At 42.6% G+C, this 24,544-nt stretch overlaps 1 protein-coding gene across 2 annotated transcripts in view; it reads left to right on the top strand.

Annotated features, from left to right (window-relative positions):
* The window catches only part of PBX2 (PBX homeobox 2), a 59,928-nt gene that overhangs the window by 32,178 nt on the left and 3,206 nt on the right, over positions 1–24,544 (top strand). For both annotated transcript variants that reach the window (XM_070744091.1, XM_070744090.1), the window contains exons 3-8: positions 7,293–7,537; positions 11,956–12,146; positions 16,784–16,919; positions 17,172–17,316; positions 18,063–18,151; positions 22,601–22,687. In XM_070744091.1, the coding sequence (XP_070600192.1) occupies positions 7,293–7,537; positions 11,956–12,146; positions 16,784–16,919; positions 17,172–17,316; positions 18,063–18,151; positions 22,601–22,687 (893 nt within the window). The remainder of the gene's footprint in view (positions 1–7,292; positions 7,538–11,955; positions 12,147–16,783; positions 16,920–17,171; positions 17,317–18,062; positions 18,152–22,600; positions 22,688–24,544) is intronic.

Here is a 24,544-nt window from a genome sequence, read left to right as displayed (position 1 = left end):
AGACGAAACAATGCTTCCCATAGGAATCAATGGAAAAGCGATTAATGCGTGCAAGCCCAAAATTCACCCCTTTTGCCAGCCGAAGCACCCGTTTTTGCACTGCTGGGATTCCCCTGAGGCTCCCCTCCATGGGAAATCCCACCTCCGGACTTCTGTGTTTTTGCGATGCTGCAATTTCACTGAGGCTTCTCTCGCTGGGAAACCCCACCTCCGGACTTCCGTTGCCAGCGAAGCGCCTGTTTTTGCACTACTGGGATTTCCCTGCTGGGATTCCCCTGCAGCATTGCAAAAACACGGAAGTCCGGAGGTGGGGTTTCCCATGGAGGGGAGCCACAGGGTAATCCCAGCAGCGCAAAAATGGGTGCTTCACTGGCAACGGAAGTCTGGAGGTGGGGAATCCCAGCGGCGGTGGTGGGTTTGTAAGGTGAAAATAGTTTGTAAGAAGAGGCAAAAAAATCTTAAACCTCGGGTTTGTATCTCGAAAAGTTTGTATGATGAGGCGTTTGTAAGATGAGTTATCACTGTAGTAGTTGCTTTGAGAAGTTCCAGATGCACACCAAACCATCCACTGGTTTTATTCTATCTACTTGCTCAAACCTATAGACACGCTAAATTATAAAACAAGAAATTCTCCAGGAAGAAGAACCTAAAGAAATTGCTATCGTTTTCTCAATGTTGCGCTTGTTATTTCTAGAGAGTTTACCGTAATTGAAACATTAATTAGGAGTTAATCCCAAAGCAGAAAAACCAGAAATAGTCTTGCTCCTGGTTTTCAGGCTACCCCACCCCCACCTTGAAAAAATATACATCCTGCAAAACCTTATTTGATAAAATAACATTGAATGCCTATTGTGTTTGCTGCTTTTTCTCTGTACCTCCTCACCCAAAAATAGATTACAGTGGAATTCTTTGGCAATTGAATTTGATTACTGCAAGATTCGCTATACAGTGTTCCCTCAATTTCCGCGGGGGATGCGTTCCGAGACCACCCGCGAAAGTCGAATTTCCGCGAAGTAGAGATGCGGAAGTAAATACTGTACACTATTTTTGGCTATGAACAGTATCACAAGCCTTCCCTTAACACTTTAAACCCCTAAATTACAATTTCCCATTCCCTTAGCAACAATTTAGATTATTACTCACTGTGTTTATTTATTAAAAAATATTTTAAAAAATATTTATTAAAGGCAGACGAAAGTTTGGCGATGACATATGACGTCATCGGGCGGGAAAAACCGTGGTATAGGGAAAAAACCTACAAAGTATTTTTTAATTAATATTTTTGAAAAACTGTGGTATAGACTTTTCGCGAAGTTCGAACCCGCGAAAATCGAGGGAACACTGTACTGATTTGCCTAACAATAGTAGCCAAAACTATTGTAAAATTGGGTACAATTCACTTAACAACCACCTTAGCAACAGAAATTCTGGTTCCCATTATGGTCGTATGTCGAGGATTACCTGTAAATGACATGTTCACAGTCTTTGTCTTTTTATTAATTTGGCCCGCCCAACAATACATACACTATTTATCTATCTGTCATGCAAGGCGTTCTAATATCTCATCCTGTTTCCTCCAAGATTATTTGAGGAAAGTGCAATAAGCGATAAAGAGGTCAAAGTATAATTTTTATTTATCACACCTTGAGGAATCTCTCATTTTCCTTCTGGCTGGGATTTATTGCCGGTGGATTGTATTCAAGATTACGATTTCAGATTAGACAGGGGGAGTTTTAAATTCTAGCCAGCTATATTTTCTCCAAATTAGTATTTTCCAAAGCAGCGGAGGGCAGGGCAAGAAACAATAGATGGAAACTGATCAAAGAGAGAAGCAACTTGGAATTAAGGAGAAACTTCCTAAGAGTGAGGACAATTAACCAAAGGGAACAGCTTTGCCTTCAGAAGTTGTGGCTATTTCGTCACTGGAGGTTTTTAAGAAGTGTCTATACCAGTATTTCCCAACCTTGGCAACTTGAAGATATTTGGACTTCAACTCCCAGAATTCCCCAGCCAGCATTCGCTGGCTGGGGGATTCTGGGAGTTGAAGTCCAAATATCTCCAAGTTGCCAAGGTTGGGAAACACTGGTCTAAACCACTGATGGTGGACCTTTTTTGGTTCATGTGTCAAAGGGGGGGGGGGTGTTCTAGCATGTGCCCACAACCATTCCCTCCCCCAAGCATGGGCACCCCATCACGCTGCCCCTGCGCATCCTCCCTATCCCACCACATTCACACAGGCCTCACTGAAGCCTGGGATGGTGAAAAAACGGGCAAACCGGAAGTTCAGAAAAATAGACTTCTGATTTGCCCATTGGGCTGTTTTTCAAACTCCGGAGCTTTTAAGGAAGCTTCCTGCAACCCTCGAGTGTGAAAAGAAGCACCATTGTGCCTACCGTCCCTGTCCTATTGTCTTCTTTTGTTACTTTTTATCATTACTTATCTAATTTTTAATTTGTACAAATTGTCACTCTATAATTGTTTGACAAAATAAATCATTTTTAAAAAAAAATTAAATTAAAATTATGCTAGCCAACTTAAACACGATTAACTCCATTAAACCTTAAACACGACCTAAGCATAGCCCATAAAATCATCTGCTACAATGTCCTTCCTGTCAATGACCCCTTCAGCCTCAACCACAGCAACACATGAGCACACAACAGACATAAACTCAAAGTAAACCACTCTAAACTCGACTGTAGAAAATGCAACCTTAGTAACAAAGTTGTTAATGCCTGGAACTCACTACCTGACTCTGTAGTATCATCACCTAACCCCCCAAAACCTTTCCCTTAGACTCCCCGCTGTTGACCATTCCCGATTCCTAAAGGGTCAGTAAACAACAGTAAAAGTAGAAGTCGGGGGTGGGGGGGTTTGCACTCTGGGGCTTCAGAGAAGCTTCTGGCCTAAAGACTGTAAATTCTAGTCCTACCTTAGGCAAGAAAACCAGATGGTTGACTTTGGAGCATTGGGGAGTGGGGGGAGAGGGGATCAAGATTTATTTATTTATTTGGATTTATATGCTGCCCCACTCCTAAGGGACTCTGGGCAGCTATGAAGGATGAAGGATCATTGCTGTGAGCCGTCCCGAGTCTACGGAGAGGGGCGGCATACAAATCTAATAAGTAAGTAAGTAAGTAAGTAAGTAAGTAAGTAAGTAAGTAAATAAATAAATAAATAATCCAGTATGTTCGCTGCCTTGAGTTATTTATAGAACAATAAAGGCGGGATATAAATGAAATAAATAAAAGTTGCAAGGTGAGCAGTAAATAAATTTAGAACAGAACAGAATAGAATAGAAAGACTGGATAGGAATTCTTTATTGGCCAAGTGTGATTGTCTTTGGTATATATGCTCTCAGTGTACATAAGGAGAATAAAATGCATTCATGAAGAATAAAAAGATATAGCACTTAGTGTTTAGTCAAGTTTATTATTATTATTATTGTTGTTGTTGTTGTTGTTATTGTTGTTGTTGTTGCTATTATTATTATTATGTCAATACAACACAGCAAACGAGATCACTATGCTGGATTTCATATTTCATCACCAGTCGGGCGCTTCCCAAGCACCTAGGACTGCGTGATGTAACAGCAAATTATGTTTGCCGATCCCAGTAAAGCGGCCTTTTGCAATTGACAGGTGGAGATTTTGTCAATTCCGATGGTTTTCAAATGTCCGCTGAGATCCTTTGGCACTGCACCCAGCGTGCCAAGGACCACTGGGACCACTTTCACTGGCTTATGCCAGAGTCATTGCAGCTCGATTTTTAGATTATTATTATTGTTGTTGTTGTTGTTGATAATAATATTTTTAATAATAATAATAATAATAATAATAATAATAATAATAATAATAATTAGACTTGTATGCCGCCCTTCTCCGGTTACTAATAAGTTATCAAATCGCACTAAGAAAAAAATTATTTATTAATAATTAATTAATCAATTAATATAAATCGTTAACATTTTCTCTTGGGAGTCAGTACTGAGGACTTAGGGGAATCCTGACGACCAAGAAAATGTGCCCTGGTTGAATTTCTGGCTTGAAGCACCAGCATATCTATTGCCTTAATGGGAAAGGACTTTTCCTCCACAGCTTCTGGTCCGTTGCAAGGGCAGAGCTAGGAATTTAAGAGCCTGGGAGCTTTTAATTTTATTCAAAGGCAGTTAGCTTTTGGGAGTTGCGTTTATCAGAAAAGATGCTCCCAGGCTCCTGATATTTTTTTAAAAAATCGTTTTGCCTTTCTCCTCCCACAACATGAGCAAAAGTGGAGGAAACTCCACCATTGTTTGGGCCTCCCAACAACCTCTTTGCATTTACACCAGTAAGGCAGCCTTTTTCTAGAACCAGAAAAGCAAGTTGCACAGATTCCTCCCCACGGCTGACTGTTCCACACTGGTGCAAACTTGCTTGGCTACCAATCTAATTTATTTATTTATTTATGAATCAGATTTGTATGCCGCCCCTCTCCGCAGACTCGGGGCGGCTCACAGCAATAATAGTACAATGTAAACAAATCTAATATTTAAGTTAATTTAAAACACCAATTTAGAAACCAATCATACATACTAACATACCATGCAAAAATTTTATAAGCCTAGGGGGAAGGGAAAGTCTCAATTCCCCCATTCCTGACGACAGAGGTGGGTTTTAAGGAGCTTATGAAAGGCAAGAGGGGTGGGGGCAACTCTGATATCTGGGGGGAATTGGTTCCAAAGGGTCGGGGCCGCCACAGAGAAGGCTCTTCCCCTGGGTCCCGCCAAACGACATTGTTTAGTTGACGGGACCCGGAGAAGGCCAACTCTGTGGGACCTAACTGGTCGCTGGGATTCGTGTGGCAGAAACATAGAAACATAGAAGACTGACGGCAGAAAAAGACCTCATGGTCCATCTAGTCTGCCCTTATACTATTTCCTGTATTTTATCTTAGGATGGATATATGTTTATCCCAGGCATGTTTAAATTCAGTTACTGTGGATTTACCAACCACGTCTGCTGGACGTTTGTTCCAAGGATCTACTACTCTTTCAGTAAAATAATATTTTCTCATGTTGCCTTTGATCTTTCCCCCAACTAACTTCAGATTGTGTCCCCTTGTTCTTGTGTTCACACAAGAAGGCAGTCCTGGAGATAGTCTGGTCCGGTGCCATGAAGGGCTAATACATTTATCTCACTTCTCTATTCTACACCTCACCCCCTGTGTGTGTATGCGCGCACGCACACACACACACACACACACACACAAAGTTTTCACTTCCAGACAAGTTTCCCTGCCAGTTGTGGGGTGCCTTCCACAGCACCCAGCACATTTGCTAATGGGAGGCATGAGCAGTAGATCAAGTTGCACCAATGGCTTCTTGCCAGATGATTCCTTATGTAGGGGGAGAAGCGTGGGGGCTGTTTTTGCAGAGGGGGGGGAGGTAGACAGCTTGTTAAAACGAATGAAGCGGGGCAGGTTTGTGAGTTATTTCTTCTCTTCTGGCTGTGTGCCAACTTTGGGGTGAGGTTTCTCCCCCACCCTCCTTGGAGTGGGGTGCAGAGAGGCCCCTGGGCTGCTATAAAAAGCAAAAGACCCATCCTGGATTAGAAAAATGGGGGGGGAGGGCAAAACAGGCCTGGGGGGGCCCCACAAACCAACAAACAACAATGGCCAAGTTGTATGAATGTTTAGTATGCAGGGGTAGGCAAAGTTGGCTCTTCTATGACAAGTGGACTTCAACTCCCAGAATTCCTGAGCTAGCATGACTGGCTCAGGAATTCTGGGAGTTGAAGTCCATAAGTCATAGAAGAGCCAACTTTGCCTACCTCTGGGTTAGTTATTATGTCTACTAGGAGGTTTTTTTAATTAATGGTTTTATAACTTAGTTTTAGGTTTGACTTCATGTTATTGTCTTGTATTTTATATTGTTGTAAGCCGCCCTGAGTCCTTCGGGATTGGGCAGCATAGAAGTCGAATAAATAAGTAAGTAAGTAAGTAAGTAAGTAAGTAAGTAAGTAAGTAAGTAAGTAAGTAAGTAAATACGTAAATAAGTAAATGTAGGTAAGTAAGTAAGTTAGTCAACGGGTCCGATCGACTAAACAATGTCATCTGGCGGGACTTAGAGGAAGAGCCTTCTCTGTGGTGGCTCCAGCCCTCTGGAATCAATTTCCCTTGGAGATTTGAATTACCCCCATCCTCCCTGTCTTCCACAAGATGTTAAAGACTCACCATGTTGCCAGGCATGGGGGGATTAACTCCCTCCTCTCTTCTGACTATAGCACTTGAGAACGGTATGACTTGTGTAGTATTGGTTGTTTTTAATATTAAGGGGTTTTAATTCTACCTTTATTAATTGGATTTGTATCATTGTTTATTGTACTTATTGTTGTTGTGAGCCGCCCCGAGTCCTTCGGGATTGGGCAGCATAGAAGTCGAATAAATAAAAAAAATAAGTAAGTAAGTAGGTAGGTAAGTAGGTAATTAAGTAAGTAAGTTAGTCGACGGGTCCGATCGACTAAACAATGTCATCTGGCGGGACTTAGAGGAAGAGCCTTCTCTGTGGTGGCCCCAGCCCTCTGGAATCAATTTCCCTTGGAGATTTGAATTACCCCCATCCTCCCTGTCTTCCACAAGATGTTAAAGACTCACCTATGTCGCCAGGCATGGAGGGATTAACTCCCCTCTCTCTTCTGACTATAGCACTTGAGAACGGTATGACTGTGTAGTATTGATTGTTTTTAATATTAAGAGGGTTTAATTCTACTTTTATTAATTGGGTTTCTATCATTGTTTATTGTACCTATTGTTGTTGTGAGCCGCCCTGAGTCTTCGGAGAGGGGTGGCAAAGAAATCTAAATAATAATAATAATAATAATAATAATAATAATAATAATAATAATAATAATAATATAAATAAAATTCCCCCCTCTACCCTTTTTTGGGGGTGGGAGGGGTGAGTTGATGAAGGTTAGAACTGCCAAAGTGGCCGATCCTGATTCTTGCTTCTGTGGGGTCTTTTCTAGTGCCCTTCTCCTTCCCCATCCTCTGTCCTGCTCTCATTCTGAGACACACACACACAACACCCCTCTGCAGGATGACTCCTGCCAAAAACTGCTACCCCTTTTCCGGGCCTGCTGCTACCATAGCAACGACCTCCCTGCAGCCCAACCTCTTGCCAAACGACAGAGAGGCACCCGGAAGGGAGAGGGGGGGAGCCCGGCGGAAAAATAGTGTGTGCATGGGGGGGGAGTTGGTGTACAGGAGCCTAGGTTTGCCGGAGCGTTTAACCCTTCCTCTCCCGTTGCTTGCAGGGTTGAGCATCCGGAGTTCACAAGAGGAAGAGCCGGTAGACCCACAGCTGATGCGCCTGGATAACATGCTCTTGGCCGAAGGGGTGGCCGGACCCGAAAAAGGGGGTGGTTCTGCGGCGGCGGCGGCAGCAGCGGCGGCAGCAGGAGGGGTGTCCCCCGACAACTCCATCGAACACTCGGATTACCGCAACAAGCTTTCGCAAATCCGCCAGATCTACCACTCGGAGCTGGAGAAGTACGAGCAGGTAAGAAGAACTGAGAGCAAGCACCTTGTGTGTGTGTATTTGTATATGTGTGCATATATAATAATAATAATAATAATAATAATAATAATAATAATAATAATAATATTATTCTGGCATCCGGCCAGAATATCTCCGGGACCGTCTTCTGCCAGCGACCGGTTAGGTCCCACAGAGTTGGCCTTTTCCGGGTCCCGTCGACTAAACAATGTTGTCTGGCGGGACCCAGGGGAAGAGCCTTCTCTGTGGCAGCCCCAACCCTCTGGAACCAACTCCCCCCAGATATCAGAGTTGCCCCCACCCTCCTTGCCTTTCGTAAGTTCCTTAAAACCCACCTCTGTCGTCAGGCATGGGGGAATTGAGATATTCCCTTCCCCCTAGGCTTACAAAATTTATGCATGGTATGTTTGTATGTATGATTGGTTTCTTAAATTGGGGTTTTTAAACTACTTTTAATATTACATTTGTTTATATTGTTTTTTACTGTTGTTAGCCGCCCCGAGTCTACGGAGAGGGGCAGCATACAAATCTAATAAATAAATAAATATAATAATAATAATAATAATAATAATAATAATAATAATGTATTAGATTTGTATGCCGCCCTTCTCCGAGGACTCGGTGCGGCTCACAACAACATAAACAGTGTACAAATTCAATTTTTTAAAAATACAATTGAAAACCCTTATAAGAAAATAATCACACAATCCAATCAAACCATACACCAATCTTGACAATTGGGGTGTGTGTTAATTTCCCCATATATTTAAAAGGGCTTTGTTCTTGATTTTGGCTTGTTCTTTGGTTTGCACACATTTAGGGCAGTAAACCATTTTGATCCTGCATTTTACCCATATTTCTTTTTTTTAAAAAATAATTTTTATTGAAATATATACTTTAAAACAGAACATATAAACGCTTAAGATAAACAATTATACATACACACATAGAACACACACAAAAGAAGAATATTCAATTAAGTTATTCACATCCATTAAACACAACATCTTCTTAGTCATTTTTACGGCTGGTGATATTGGAAAAAAAATAATTCTGGTTATTTGATTTATGTACATGTTTGTTTTGCCTTCAACTGCCTTTAATCAATCAATATTGTAATATCTCAGTTAGTACAAATCAAATAGTTCATAATTTATCTTTAAAATGTTATTAGTTAAGTAACTTTATTCTTTTTATTTTATATTTAATTCATAACTATATATTAGTTTTGTTCTTTTCTTGTTTCTAACCATTCATAAAATGTATTCCAAGTTTTATAATACTCCTTTATTGTTTATTTTAAATGTCAACGTATCTGCTTCTGCACAATCCACAATTTGCTTTATTAGTGTATAATTATGGGGTAATTCTCTTTGTTTCCAATATTGTGCTATTGTAATTCTGGCTGCTGTTAATATATGCAATGTTATATAGTACTGTTTTTCCCCATCTTTTGATTGATTATGCCTAACAGGAATGCTTCTGGTTTTTTCCTAATGGGTGAACAGTGCAGTCAGGCGGTAGGGAAAGCAAGTAGGATGCTTGGCTGCATAGCTAGAGGTATAACAAGCAGGAAGAGGGAGATTATGATCCCGCTATATAGAATGCTGGTGAGACCACATTTGGAATACTGTGTTCAGTTCTGGAGACCTCACCTACAAAAAGATATTGACAAAATTGAACGGGTCCAAAGACGGGCTACAAGAATGGTGGAAGGTCTTAAGCATAAAACATATCAGGAAAGAGTTAATGAACTCAATCTGTAAAGTCTGGAGGACGGAAGGAAAAGGGGGGACATGATCGAAACATTTAAATATATTAAAGGGTTAAATAAGGTCCAGGAGGGAAGTGTTTTTAATAGGAAAGTGAACACAAGAACAAGGGGACACAATCTGAAGTTAGTTGGGGGAAAGATCAAAAGCAACATGAGAAAATATTATTTTACTGAAAGAGTAGTAGATCCTTGGAACAAACTTCCAGCAGATGTGGTAGATAAATCCACAGTAACTGAATTTAAACATGCCTGGGATAAACATATATCCATTGTAAGATAAAATACAGAAAATAGTATAAGGGCAGACTAGATGGACCATGAGGTCTTTTTCTGCCGTCAGACTTCTATGTTTCTATGTTTCTAATTTAAAGTTCCTTTAACCAATTTTGTATTTTGTTCCAAAATTTCTTAATGTATGGGCAGGTCCACCATATATGAAAGTAGGCCCCTATTTCTTTTTAAATTACATGGAAATAGACATATACAATATGATGACATTTTGGGGATAACTGGAGCAGGTCTATAATGCTGCAAAAGATAGAAGGGGGAAGGAAGGAAGGAAGGAAGGAAGGAAGGAAGGAAGGAAGGAAGGAAGGAAGGAAGGAAGCCGCCCCGAGTCTACGGAAAGGGGCGGCATACAAATCTAATAAATAATAATAAGAAGGAAGGAAGGATGTTTCAATCATGTCCCCCCTTTCCCTTCTGTCCTCCAGCCTATACAGATGGAGTTCATTAAGTCTTTCCTGATACGTTTTATGCTTGAGACCTTCCACCATTTTTGTAGCCCGTCTTTGGACCCGTTCAATTTTCTCAATATCCTTTTGTAGGTGAGGTCTCCAGAACTGAACACAGTATTCCAAATGGGGTCTCACCAGCGCTCTATACAGCAGGATCACAATCTCCCTCTTCCTGTTTGTTATACCTCTAGCTATGCAAACAAGCATCCTACCTGCTTTCCCTACCACCTGACCGCACTGTTCACCCATTTTGAGACTGTCAGAAATCACTTACCCCTAAATCCTTCTCTTCTGAAATCTTTGCTAACACAGAACTGCCAATGCAATACTCAGATTGAGGATTATTTTACATTTGGAAACATTAAACTGCAGTTTCCACTGCTTTGACCACTTATCTAGTAAAGCTAAATCTTTTGCCATATTATAGACACCTCCAGGAATATCAACTCTATTGCACACTTTAGAGTCATCAGCAAATAGGCAAACCTTCCCTACCAAACCTTCCCTACCATGTCACTCACAAACATATTAAAAAGAATAGGACCCAGAACAGACCCTTATGGCACATCGCTTGTAACCAGGCTCTGCTCAGAATACTCGCCATTAACAACAACCCTCTGATATCTATGCTTCAGCCAGCTGCAAATCCACTGAACTATCCAGGGATTAAGTCCAATCTTCACTAATTTATCTATCAACTTATCTTTCTTTTTAGAGCAGGAAACAGTTTCATTTTCAATGTGGGCCAGTGTGCTCACAGTAAAAAAGGACAATAAAGATTACCTTATCTCTTATCTGGGTCTGGATTGCGTCTGGGGGATTGCTTTTACATGTGTCTTTTTAAGGTTTTTACTTTAAAATGTGTTTTATTGGTTTATTTTGTTTGGGGCCTTCTTCTAAATTTGCAAATACTGTACTTCCCATTTCACAATGGGAAATACCCAGGCCTCTGTTTACAGTGAGCAACAGGGTGAATGGGTAGAAAAATTGACCTTTTCTAGGGAAAAAAAGTTAATAGGTACTTCTTGAGTTACGGCCACAAATTTATTTAGTCCCAAATTTATGTTGCTAATTGAGATGGTTATGAAGTGAGTTTTGCCCCATTTTATAACCTTTCATGCCACCGTTGTTAAGTGAATCACTGCAGTTGTTAAGTTGTTGAGAGTTAACAATTGTTAACACGGTTGTTGAGAGAATCTGGCTTCCCCATTGAGTTTGCCTGTCAAAAGGTTGTCAGAATTTTGATCATACGATTATACTGCAAAGTATAATGTTTTATTTTTATTTTTTAAGAGTGAATAATGGTTTTGTAAGCCACTTTTTTTAGTGCCGTTATTTATTTATTGATTGATTGATTGGATTTGTATGCCGCCCCTCTCCGGAGACTCGGGGCGGCTAACAGCAACAATAAAACAGTGTACAATAGTAATCTGATACTAGAGATGATTAAAAAACCCATTAATATATAAAAAAAAACCATACATACATACATACCATGCATAGAATTGTAAAGGCCAAGGGGTAAAGAGGATCTCATTTCCCCCATGCCGGACGGCAGAGGTGGGTGTTAAGTAGCTTACAAAAGGCAAGGAGGGTGGGGGCAATTCTAATCTTCGGGGGGGGGGGTTGGTTCCAGAGGGCCGGGGCCGCCACAGAGAAGGCTCTTCCCCTGGGTCCTGCCGTTATAACTTGGAATGGTCACTAAACGAATGGCTATATGTCAAGGACTACCTGTACAAAATTGATTAGTTGGAGATTCAAGTTAAGACTCAGTGGCCAAAGATGGTGAATCTCTGGGATGGAGGGCAGATTGCAGTGGATGGGGAAAGTGTCAATTTCTTGCCATCGTAACTTTTAATTCACCTGCTCTGCCTCTTCCTTCTTCCTTTCCACTCCTCAAACCCACAAAGGCTTGCAATGAGTTCACAACCCACGTGATGAATTTGCTTCGGGAGCAAAGCCGCACACGCCCGGTGTCGCCTAAGGAGATTGAGCGCATGGTCAGCATCATCCATCGGAAGTTCAGCTCCATCCAGATGCAGCTGAAGCAGAGCACGTGTGAAGCGGTCATGATCCTGCGTTCACGCTTCCTGGATGCCAGGTGGGTATTTTATTTCAGAGGTGAAACATGGCCCCTTTATGACTTGTGGACTTCAACTCCCAGAATTCCTCAGCCTTATTACTTTTGGACTTCAACTCCTATGGCCCCTTTATGACTTGTGGACTTCAACTCCCAGAATTCCTGAGCCTTATAACTTGTAGACATTAACTGCTAGGGCCCTTTTATGACTTGTGGACTTCAACTCCCAGAATTCCTGAGCCTTATGACTTGTAGACTTTAACTGCTAATGTCCTTTTATGACTTGTGGACTTCAACTCCCAGAATTCCTGAGCCTTATGACTTGTAGACTTTAACTGCTAAGGTCCTTTTATGACTTGTGGACTTCAACTCCCAGAATTCCTGAGCCTTATAACTTGTAGACATTAACTGCTAGGGTCCTTTTATGACTTGTGGACTTCAACTCCCAGAATTCCTGAGCCTTATGACTTGTAGACATTAACTCCTATAGCCCTTTTATGACTTGTGGACTTCAACTCCCAGAATTCCTGAGCCTTATGACTTGTAGACATTAACTGCTAGGGTCCTTTTATGACTTGTGGACTTCAACTCCCAAGAATTCCTGAGCCTTATGACTTATAGACATTAACTGCTAGGGTCCTTTTATGACTTGTGGACTTCAATTCCCAGAATTCCTGAGCCTTATGACTTGTAGACTTTAACTGGTAGGGCCCTTTTATGACTCGTGGACTTCAACTCCCAGAATTCCTGAGCCTTATTACTTTTGGACTTCAACTCCCAGAATTCCTGAGCCTTATGACTTGTAGACTTTAACTGGTAGGGCCCTTTTATGACTCGTGGACTTCAACTCCCAGAATTCCTGAGCCTTATTACTTTTGGACTTCAACTCCCAGAATTCCTGAGCCTTATGACTTGTAGACTTTAACTGCTAGGGCCCTCTTATGGCTTGTGGACTTCAACTCCCAGAATTCCTGAGCCTTATTACTTTTGCACTTGAACTCCCAGAATTCCTGAGCTCAGGAATTTTGGGAGTTGAAGTCCACAAGTCAAAAAAGAGCCAATTCTACTGATTGTTGTATCTGGGCAACCTTCCATATGATATGAAATACCTAACTTTGGAAGTGTTGGCAACTTATAAATGTTGGCAAGTAAATTAGTAAGTAAATATATATATATAGAGAGAGAGATTTACATTCCCTGACTGTGGGAAATACAAATATATCATGGCTTCCTGTAGAACTGTGCATACTTCCTGCTATTTAAGACTGCATCAAGAACAATTGAAAGCCGCAGAGTTGTTTGTTTTATGTAAACCTAGCAAACATTTGAATGTTTTATTTTGCAGTACAGTAATCCCTCACCTATCGCGGGAGTTACGTTCCAGACCTTGCCGCGATAGGTGAAATCCGCGATGGGGAATTTATCCTCCTTCCCACCAGCTCCGGATGCCTGGAGGCGAGCAACGGCCGGCTAACCTTTCCCCCCCACTACTACTTACTCTGTTCTTTGCAGCAGTTCAGCCAAATGTTGTGTTTTTTGCCTTGCCCCTGCTGTAAAGTCCCTGGTGAGCTGCCCCGGCTGTTTCTTTTTTTCTCTCTCTCTCTTCCGCCCTCGAACACTTCCTCTTCCGCCCTCGAGCCCAGTCTGGAAATCCCCGCCGCGTTCCTTTCTTTTTTTTCCTTTCGGCACTGGCGAGGGGGATTGAACAAGGGGACGGGCCTCCGCCGGAGCTCAGTCCCCACCCCGCTCATCATTTGGGAGTCCCGCTGGGGGATTCTAGCGCTTGTTTGTGTGGTAAAATAATTCAAATGAAGCTGACTTCAAAACCCGCGATGAAGTGAAGCCGCGGCAGGTGAAGCGCGATATAGCGAGGGACTACTGTACTCCTCACTTAGCACCTATGATTGGGACCAGCAACTTGGTTGTGAAACAAATGGGTCACTGGATGAAACCACAACTGTTGTTCATGATCTTTACCTTTCCTTTGTTTAACAGACCCTCGAGGGTCATAAATGCAAGGATTGGTTGCAAAGTTTTTCATCACTTCCGTCATAACTGCAGGCGGTTGTTGCACAAGGCAGTTGCTAAATGAGGACTGCCTGTACTTTTATTTTTGCATAATGTATTTTGGGCTTTACTCCGAGGAGAGAGGATGGATCTGAAGATAGCGGCGATATGTTGTTGGAAATCTCATTTGGGGGCCCGATATGCACGACCTGAAATTGTTTTCAAGAAAATCACTAGAATCTACCTTGAAAGAAATACTTAAAACTGCAGTTCTCAAGAGCATCTCCAGATATTTTAGCACTCCTGTGAAATTTATATGTCAAGTCCAATTGTTTTTATAAAGTTCTGGTTTCTTTAAGTAATTTTGTATGGCAAATGAAGGTGAATATACATGTTACAGGATAATATTGCAAGATCCAGTCATCTGGGTCAGTCACCAGAACCAGAGCACAACTTTCTTTCTGTTTTTTTTTGGGGGGGGGGGGGGGAAGGGAGGGTATAAATATTTATTTTTCTCCACCATGAAATAAAACAATGCATAAATACAAACACTGCAACAATGCTTATCGTAAAACATATATAGAAATTATTCTTTTTAAAATACTAAACATTCAAAGGAAGCTCACATCTCTTCCTTCATTTAAAGGTCAATAACCTTATTTATTTTTTTTAAAATAAATTTTATTGATTTTATAGGTTTACAAAAAACAAACATATAACAGTGCACAGTGCATGTGCCCATCACCAAACAACACACTCACCCCGTCACCCCCACCACCCCTATAGAAGGATTCAAAGACTTTTAAGTTATTTGTCTATCTATTGATCCTTGGCTCTATCTTGAACGAAAAATAAATTACAATCACTCTTTTAGTAAAAATCGTTCAAATAGGTCAATAACCTTATCTAACATTATTAAGTATTAAACATCAAAAGAAGAAAATAAATAAATATTTTCTCCACCTTACAGTACACCTGACATTCCCCGCTGACATTCCCAGAAGCAAAGTCAATGGGAAAGCCAGCAGGAAATCGTAATCATAGAAGGTTCTCCTTTAATGGGCTGCACAGTCCTTGCTTAACGATGGTAACTGGGGCTGCAAGAATGCCGTTGCCTAGCAATGCAGTCACATGACATTGCACTTTACAACTGGGTTACTTAGCGATGGCAATTCTGTTCCCAATTGCCATCATAATCAAATACAGTGATACCTTGTCTTACGAACTTAATTGGTTCCGGGAGGAGGTTCGTAAGGTGAAAAGTCCGTAGGATGAAACAATGTTTCCCATAGGAATCAATGGAAAAGTTATTAATGCGTGCAAGCCCAAAACTCACCCCTTTTTCAAGCTGAAGCACCTGTTTTTGCACTGCTGGGATTCCCCTGAGGCTCCCCTCCATGGAAAACCCCACCTCCGGACTTCCGCATTTTTGCAATGCTGTAGGGGAATCCCAGGATCGCAAAAACGGGCACTTCGCTGGCAACAGAAGTCCGGAAGTGGGGTTTCCCAGCGAGGGAAGCCTCAGCGAAATCACAGCATTGCAAAAACACGGAAGTCCTCGAAACCCCACTTCTGGCTGGCCAGGAAGGACGTCTTTGTGACGTCAAAGCTCCGCCCATAGAATTCGATACTGGGATTCCCCACCTCCTTTCCAGCCACCCGACAGCTCCGCAGCTCTTTTGAAAAGCTAATAGCCGGGCAGCGGGGCTTCTCAGCGTCCTCCTGAACCTGAACGCCGACCCCGAACTTTTGCCGAACTTCCGGGTTCGGCGTTCGGGAGAACACCGAGAAGTCCCCCGGCTGTTTCAAAAGGCGACAGCCGGGCGGTGGGGCTTCTCGGTGGTCTCCGGAAGCCGAACCAGGAAGTTCGGCAAAAGTTCGGGTTTGGCATTCGGGTTTGGGAGGACGCCGAGAAACCCCCCGGCTGTTTCAAAAAGCGATAGCCGGGCGGCGGGGCTTCTTGGCCGCCACCCGAACCCGAACTTTTGCCAAACATCCGGGTTCGGCATTGGGAGAATGCTGAGAAGCGCCCGGCTGTTTCAAAAGGTGACAGCCAGGTGGCGGTGTTTTTTTGCGGTTTTTTTTCTTGCACGCATTAATTCATTTTACATTGTTTCCTATGGGAAACAATGTTTCGTCTTACGATCTTTTCACCGTACGAACCTCCTCCGGGAACCAATTAAGTTTGTAAGACGAGGTATTACTTACCTATACAGTACAACCTCTGGTCACAAATGCTTCGTACCATGATCAAATTGGCTTCTAAACAAAAAAAATCACATTTTTTTTTTAATGTCCGATTTCTTCTTAGCCGCCCTGAGTCTTTGGAGAGGGGCAGCATACAAATCTAATAAATTATTATTAATTATTATTATTCTTGCACGCCATTTTTTTTGTAAGTGCCAAATTTCCAAAATTAGGTTCAGATTGCAACCAAATTGGTTTGCGCCCAAAGTTCTGAAACAAATTATGGCCGTGACCAGAGATTCTACTGTAAATCCCTGTACTTCCTTCTCCTTGATTTTTTTTTTTTTTAATTCCCCCTTCTCGACCCCGTACGGGTTTTCCTCTCCGGTGAATATCGATACCTAAACGGCAATCATTTTGTTCTCTCCCCCTCCCCACCCCCCTTTGTCCCACGCAACGGACAGGCGGAAGCGACGCAATTTCAGCAAGCAAGCCACGGAGGTCCTGAATGAATATTTCTACTCGCACCTGAGCAACCCGTACCCCAGCGAGGAGGCCAAGGAGGAGCTTGCCAAGAAGTGCAGCATCACCGTCTCGCAGGTACCAGGACCTATGCGGGGGGCAGGTCTGAAGCTGATCCAAGCAGGCTGCGAGGCTGTCTGCAAGAGACGGTAGGGTCACTTCGGGAAAGAAGGTCAGCCGGGGGAAAGGGTCCAGGTTTGGCTGACCTACCGATCCATAATTCCCTTCCTTCCTCTCCCCTCTTTCCCTCCCCCACCTTGTTCCCCCTCCCACTTCCCGCCCCTCCGTGTTGACCTCTGCCCTCCCCCACCCTCCCCTCCCTCCTTCCAGGTCTCAAACTGGTTCGGGAACAAGCGTATCCGTTATAAGAAGAACATCGGCAAGTTCCAAGAGGAAGCCAATATTTACGCCGTGAAAACGGCGGTCAGCGCCGCACAGAGCGGGGGCGACTCTCCCAACACCCCCTCCTCCGCGGGTAACTCCCCTCCTCCCCAAAACTCCGCTACACCCCATGTTGGTGCAGGAGTCCTTGCTGGGATTGGAGAAGCATGGAACTGCCCCGCCCTCCAACAAACGGTGGAGCTCCTGCGGAGAATCTCCATTCCCAGCTCTTCCGTCCCTTTCCAGACGAAGCGGTCATCCTTAACTGAGGGGCAAACCTAGATGCTGGCTTCTTTTTTTTCTTTATTCTTTCCTTCCTTCCGTCCTTCCTTTCTTCCTCCTCCCCAGCCCCCAGGCCAATGTAACGGTCTGCGGGAGATGGGAGGAAGAGCCGCAGACTAGACCCCAGTCAGATAAGAGGCAGCTGAGTCCACCGCAGGAAGGTGGGCGTGGAGGGAACCATCTCAGAAGGGTCTCTTCCTGGTTTCTTGGGTGGTAAACAGGGGAAGGGGGAAGAGATGTACCTTCAGATTTGCAAGATTTATTCCCTTCCTTGCTTATTTTAAAATTTTACTGGCCGCCCGTCTTACCACAATGTAAGTTTGGGATCCTGTTATAGAAACAGGGGTTCTGTTCCTGTGACCCTTACACGAAAGATAGAGTTAGTACTCCGTGGGTGCGCTCGGGGCTCTTTGGCATGAACACCTCCAGTTACATAACTTCTCGGCAGCCTTTAATCTTTTCTTTCCTTCGAAAGTGCTGCGTTTTCCACCCGTTCACTCTGTTGCTCTTTTTTTTCTTCCTCTCTCCCATCTTTTTCCCCCCAAATTTTTCTCGCAGGCTCCGGGGGCTCCTTCAATCTCTCCAGTTCGGGGGATATGTTCATGGGCCTTCAAGGGCTGAATGGAGACTCCTATTCTACATCGCAGGTTAGTTCCTATCCCGCTCCCACTCCACCCACCCCACTTGGGATTTGCCGCATCCACAAAGAGCATCTGTTCTGCCGGCGTGTCCCAACTGCCCGTAATTACAGGGTAATTGGTCCAAAAAGACACACACCACATGATAGAAGGAAAATCAAAAGTCTTTATCAACAGAAAAGCAGAAAATACTCCCTATTTAAATGTCAAAGGGATTTTCTGGTACACACAAGGCACAGGGTAAATGCAATCTAATTTCTCACCCAGTAACTGGAAAATTGAGTCCAATTCCAAAAGTCCAGAAATTCCACACACAGTCTTGAAGAGGGAAACAACAAACCATGATCTTGACGAACTATGAATCAGATAAACCTCCACGAGGCTCTTTTTATCTGTAGCACTAATTACAGCAGCCCCGCCCAACCACAGGTGACCTCACTTATCTCCTGTAATAATCCTTCAGTTGTTCTTTCCTATGCATCACTCTACTCATGCGTGGGTCCGTCATAAGTTCTTGTTCAGAATCAGTGGTTGCTGATCACTTAAATAAACAGACCTATGTCCACGAGGTTTCCAAGAGCTTGATTTACAGGCTCTGTTACCTTTCTGGGTTGTTTTTTTTTAAATAACCTCTTTCTAAGAATCTGGATGTGATTGTAGGGATGAAAGAGAAGGTACCAAATCTTAGATCAGGCCAAGTCTAATAATAATAATAATAATAATAATAATAATAATAATAATAATAATAATAATAATAATAATTTATTAGATTTGTATGCCGCCTCTCTCCGAAGACTCGAGGCGGCTCACAACAATAATAAAGACAATATTACAGCGAAACAAACCTAATATTAAAAAGAAGCATATAAAACCCTATCATATTTAAAACCAAACAACACATACATACCAAACATAAAATATGAAAAAAAAAGCCTGGGGGAAGGTGTCTCAACTCCCCCATACCTGGCGATATAGGTTGGTCTTGAGTAGTTTATGAAAGACAAGGAGGGTGAGGGCAGTTCTAATCTCCGTGGGGGAATTGGTTCCAGAGGGCCGGGGCCGCCACAGAGAAGGCTCTTCCCCTGGGGCCTGCCAAACAACATTGTTTAGTCGACGGGACCTGGAGAAGGCCAACTCTGTGGGACCTTATTGGTCGCTGGGATTCGTGCGGTAGCAGGCGGTTCCAGAGGTACTCTGGTCCAATGCCAGGCAGGGCTTTAAATGTCATAACCAACACTTTGAATTGTGACCGGAAACTGATCGGCAGCCAATGCAGGCCACGGAGTGTTGTAGAAACGTGGGCGAATCTGGGAAGCCCCACAATGGCTCTAGCGGCCGCGTTCTGCATGATCTGAAGTTTCCGAACACTTTTCAAAGGTAGCCCATGTAGAGAGCGTTGCAGTAATCGAACCTCGGGGTGATGAGGGCATGAACGACTGTGAACAATGACTCCCTGTCCAAATAGGGCCGCAACTGGTGCACCACGCGAACCTGGACAGATAATTTCTAGAAGCCTGACAAATCAGCCATCAGTAGACACATAGACATTAATTCTATAGATTATGCAAAAGAGGCAATCAACTGCCCCCCAAGAAGAACAAAATGACCCAAGCAACTCTTCATCAGAACTCAGTTCAGCATAGAATCAACTCCAAGTTTAATTTCAGATCAGCAGTCAAGTAAATAATATACCAATCACGAAACTGCCAAAGAGCCATCAGTAAACAGCCCAACCAAAGAATATCTGACCCATCTACACAAACAGGCAAGTCACTAGAATATAAACTGAAAGCAAACAACACTCCTTACTAGCACTGGTGATGATATCTAGTTAGGGTAAGGAGATGTTTACAAGAAAATGAGCAAGCTCAGACAGCACCAAAGGTACCAAATGTGGCCTTTCCCCCCTCACTGAGAGGCAATAATAATACCTGAGGGAGATGGACGATTAAGAAATTGGAAAATAGAAATAAATAAAATAATAGCCTTCTTTATACAGTGGTGCCTCTACTTACGAACTTTTCTAGATAAGAACCGGGTGTTCAAGATTTTTTTGCTGTTTCTCAAGAACCAATATTCCACTTACAAACCCGAGTCTCCGAAACTGTAACCAGAAAAGGCAGAGAGAAACCTCCGTGAGGCCTCTCTAAGAATCTCGTGGCAGGAAACAGGGCCGGAAAAGGCGGGGAGAAGCCTCTGTGGGGCCTATCTAGGAATCTCCTGGGAGGAAACAGAGCTGGAAAAGGCGGGGAGAAGCCTCTGTGGGGCCTATCTAGGAATCTCCTGGGAGGAAACGAGGCCTCCACCCTCCCTGTGGTTTCCCCAATCGCACACATTATTTGCTTTTACATTGATTCCTATGGGAAAAATCGCTTCTTCTTACGAACTTTTCTACTTAAGAACCTGGTCATGGAACAAATTAAGTTCGTAAGTAGAGGTACCACTGTATTTGTTTATTTAATTACGGCTGTTCAGAAAGGTTGGGCTCAAATTCTTTTGTTCCCCATTATCAGAGCAAGTAGCTTTATTGATTCAGTGTAAGGGGACTCAAACTCATTTGAGAACATAAGGCCTTTCCGATTGTTTTCTATCCTTTAGGTTAGTGGAGGGGTGGTGTTAATTTTTTATTTATTTTTTTGTAAATTTCAGCAACTGTAAGATGTGTGAATTTCAGCTCCCAGAAATCCTTACATCTTAATGTTAAGGTTGAGAAAAAAGTGCTCTAAGTGACTGATTGCTAATGAAAATTTCACACCATGCAGTGTCCTTATCCCACAGCAAACCTGTGTAATTAACTGCGGCAATCTTTTAAAAAATTAACTGTTAAAAAATGTTAGTTTCTTCACCAATCAATCCTGTTTAGCAAAAGTCCTTTTCCGGGTTAATTTAACACATGTTCACATGTCTTGTCTTTTTAAGTTACATGAAACAAACAAGCATAAAGACTATCCCACTCACAGGTTGTGGGTTTTTGAAGTATTTATAGTACACTTTTTTTTAATTCTGTGTTATTTTAATTTTTTTTCTTTGTTCTTGGGAGTCACTGAGGTTTTTATATCACAGCTATTCATAATTATCCTAACCAACTCAGTTTGGATCTACATAATCTTAAATGAACCAGATTGGATCTTGCATAATCATAACAATTTAATAAACTTGTAGGCTTTCTGATTCCGAAACACTCTTGGCAGTTAACAACGAAACAAAGGAATTAAAATTGATAAAACAGTTGGCAAGTAGAACAGACTGGACTGAATGTAGCCAGGGGCCCTATTGTCCCTTGTCAAAAGCCTAGTGAAATTTTTGTACAACAGCAAAGGGGGAGGCATCTGGATCTCGGGGGACTCGCATTCCAGAGGATATAAATATGATAGTAAATGAATATATTACATAAACAAACAGCAACTGAGCCAAAAGTAGCCACAGTTCAAAGGCAATATAAAAATAAAACAATGTAACAATGCCTCTAGCCAAGATTAAGAATAAAAAGGACGTATCTTCCCAAGAGAACGAACTCACGAGCGTATGGGAAAAAAGCCAAGTTTTTACAGCTTTGAAAAGATAAAAGAGAGTCAAATGTTAATTGTCTTGGCTGTGGGAACTAGGGAGGAAGTTTAAATGGCCTTTTTCCCTCACCCTTTTTTCTTTCTGAAAATATATGTTGCAGTTAAAAAACAGGGTAAATCTACGGCAAAATATATGTGGTGCCCAGAATTGACAATTTCTATGCTGCCCCGAGTCCTCAGAGAGGACTCCTCAGTTGCTAAGAGTGTGTCCCCGATTTCCCACCCTCTGTGTTTCTGCCAATCAGTTTCCGGTCTCAATTCAAAGTGTTGGTAATGACCTTTAAAGGCCTACATGGCATCGGACCAGAATACCTCCGGAACCACCTTCTACCGCACGAATCCCAGCGGCCGATAAGGTCCCACAGAGTGGGCCTTCTCCAGGTCCCGTCGACTAAACAATGCCGTTTGGCGGGCCCCAGGCGAAGAGCCTTCTCTGTGGCGGCCCCGGCCCTCTGGAATCAACACCCCCCAGAGACTAGAACTGCCCCCACCCTCCTTGTCTTTCACAAATTACTTAAGACCCACCTGTATCGCCAGGCATGGGGGAACTGAGACATCTCCCCCAGGCTTTTACATTTTATGTATGGATTTTATGTATGGTATGCGTGTGTTGCATGGTGTTTTAAATGATGGGTTTTTAACTGTTTTTTAATATTAGATTTGTTTTTCATTGTAACATTGTTTTATTGTTGCTGTGAGCCGCCCCGAGTCTTCGGAGAGGGGCGGCATACAAAATTATTATTATTATTATTATTATTATTATTATTATTATTATATCAAATTAATAAATAATAAATAAATAATGGATATTTCTCAGTCTCTCCCTTCACTTTCCCAAGCTTGTATTCTTTCTACCTTTTTTCTGTTTTTGTTTTTGTTTTCAAACTCCTAGATGGAGTCGATGCGTCACTCCATGGGGCCTGGTGGCTATGGCGACAGCATGGCTGCCAACCAGATGTACAGCCCACGAGAAATGAGGGTGAGTTTAGGTCAAGAGGTGGATGGCTTCTGGTTTACCTGGCCTCAGGCAGCACCATTTCAGACTACTTCCTCAACCTTTCCGGGTTGGTGGCCCGGAGGGTGCGGATGAGGGAAAGGGGGGATGGCTTTGAGGGAGGGGTAGGTGCGTGGATGTGGAGCTGAGAGGATCTGCGATGCTCATGCGAATGGGGACAGGAGTGGCTGTGGTGCTCATGCAAGTTAGGCCGCAACACTCAAATGAGTGGGGCTGAGAGCACCTGTGAGGCCCAGAGTGCCTGTTGCACTCGCACAAGTCAGGCTGTGTCCGTGCGCCCTCACATGGCCCACTTGTGAATTGGTCATAGCCTGATAGTGGGCTGTGGGCGTGGCTTATTTTGCAGGCGTGGCTACACATGGCCTGCAACCGTCGTAAATATGAGCCACTTGCCAACTTTCTGAATTTTGATCACAGAACTGTGGAGAGGCTACAACGGTCATAAGTAGGTTTTTTTCCTACTGCTGTTGTAACCTAGGTCACAAAACAAAAAATGAGGATATACATGTAGTAGTAATAATAATAATAGTAATAATAATAATTATTATTATTGTTGTTAATAATAATAGTAATAATAGTAATAGTAATAATAGTAGTAGTACAGTGTTCCCTCAATTTTCGCGGGGATGCGTTCTGAGACCACCCGCAAAAATCGAATTTCCGCGAAGTAGAGATGCGGAAGTAAATACACTGTTTTTGACTATGAACAGTATCACAAGCCATCCCTTAACACTTAACCCCCTAAATTATAATTTCCCATTCCCTTAACAACCATTTAGATTATTACTCACCATGTTTATTTATTAAAGTTTATTAAAAATATATTTATTAAAAGCAGACAAAAGTTTGGTGATGACATATGATGTCATCGGGCGGGAAAAACTGTGGTATTGGGGGAAACCGCGAAGTCTTTTTTAATTAATATTTTTGAAAAACCGTGGTATAGACTTTTCGCGAAGTTCGAACCTGCGGAAATCGAGGGAACACTGTAGTAGTAGTTGCAATACTAATAGTAATAATAACAACAACAACAACAGCAGAGATGGAAGGGACCTTGGAGGTCTTCTAGTCCAACCCCCTGCTTAGGCAGGAAAGCCTAAGCTACTTCAGACAGATGGTTATCCAACACCTGCTTAAAAACTTCCAATGTTGGGGCATTCACAACTTCTGGAGGCAAGCTGTTCCACTGATGAACCCTTTTGACTATATGGAAATTTCTCCTTAGTTCTAAGTTACTTCTTTTCTTGTTTTGTTTCCACCCATTGCTTCTTGTACTATTGTCAAGTGCTTTGGAGAATAGGTTGACTCCCTCTCCTTTGTGGCAACCCCTGAGATACCGGAAGACTGTTATCATGTCTCTCCTGGTCCTTCTTTTCATTAAACGAGACACACCCAATTCCTGTAACCGTTCTTCATGTGTTTTAGCCTCCAGTCCCCTAATCACCCTTGTTGCTCTTCTCTGCACTCTTTCTAAAGTCTCAATATTCTTTTTGCATCGTGACGACCAAAACTGAATGCAGTATTCTAAGTGTGGCCTTACCAAGGCCTGATACAGTGGTATTAACACTTTGCGTCATCTTGATTCTATCCCTCTGTTGATGCAGCCTAGAACTGTGTTGGCTTTTTTTGGCAGCTGCTGCACACTGCTGGCTCATATTTAAATTCAATTCAATTCAATTCAATTTATTAGATTTGTATGCCGCCCCTCTCCAAAGACTCAGGGCGGCTCACAACAACAATAAAAACAATATAACAATGGAACAAATCTAATAATAAAATTATATAAAACTCCCAACAATTTAAAAAAATCATAGAGCACAT

Source organism: Erythrolamprus reginae, chromosome 2 (genome assembly GCF_031021105.1).
Source record: "Erythrolamprus reginae isolate rEryReg1 chromosome 2, rEryReg1.hap1, whole genome shotgun sequence".
Classification (NCBI taxonomy): Eukaryota; Metazoa; Chordata; class Lepidosauria; order Squamata; family Dipsadidae; genus Erythrolamprus; species Erythrolamprus reginae.
The sequence above is the reverse complement of the archived record's forward strand: the minus strand, read 5'-3'. Positions and strand labels throughout refer to the sequence as shown.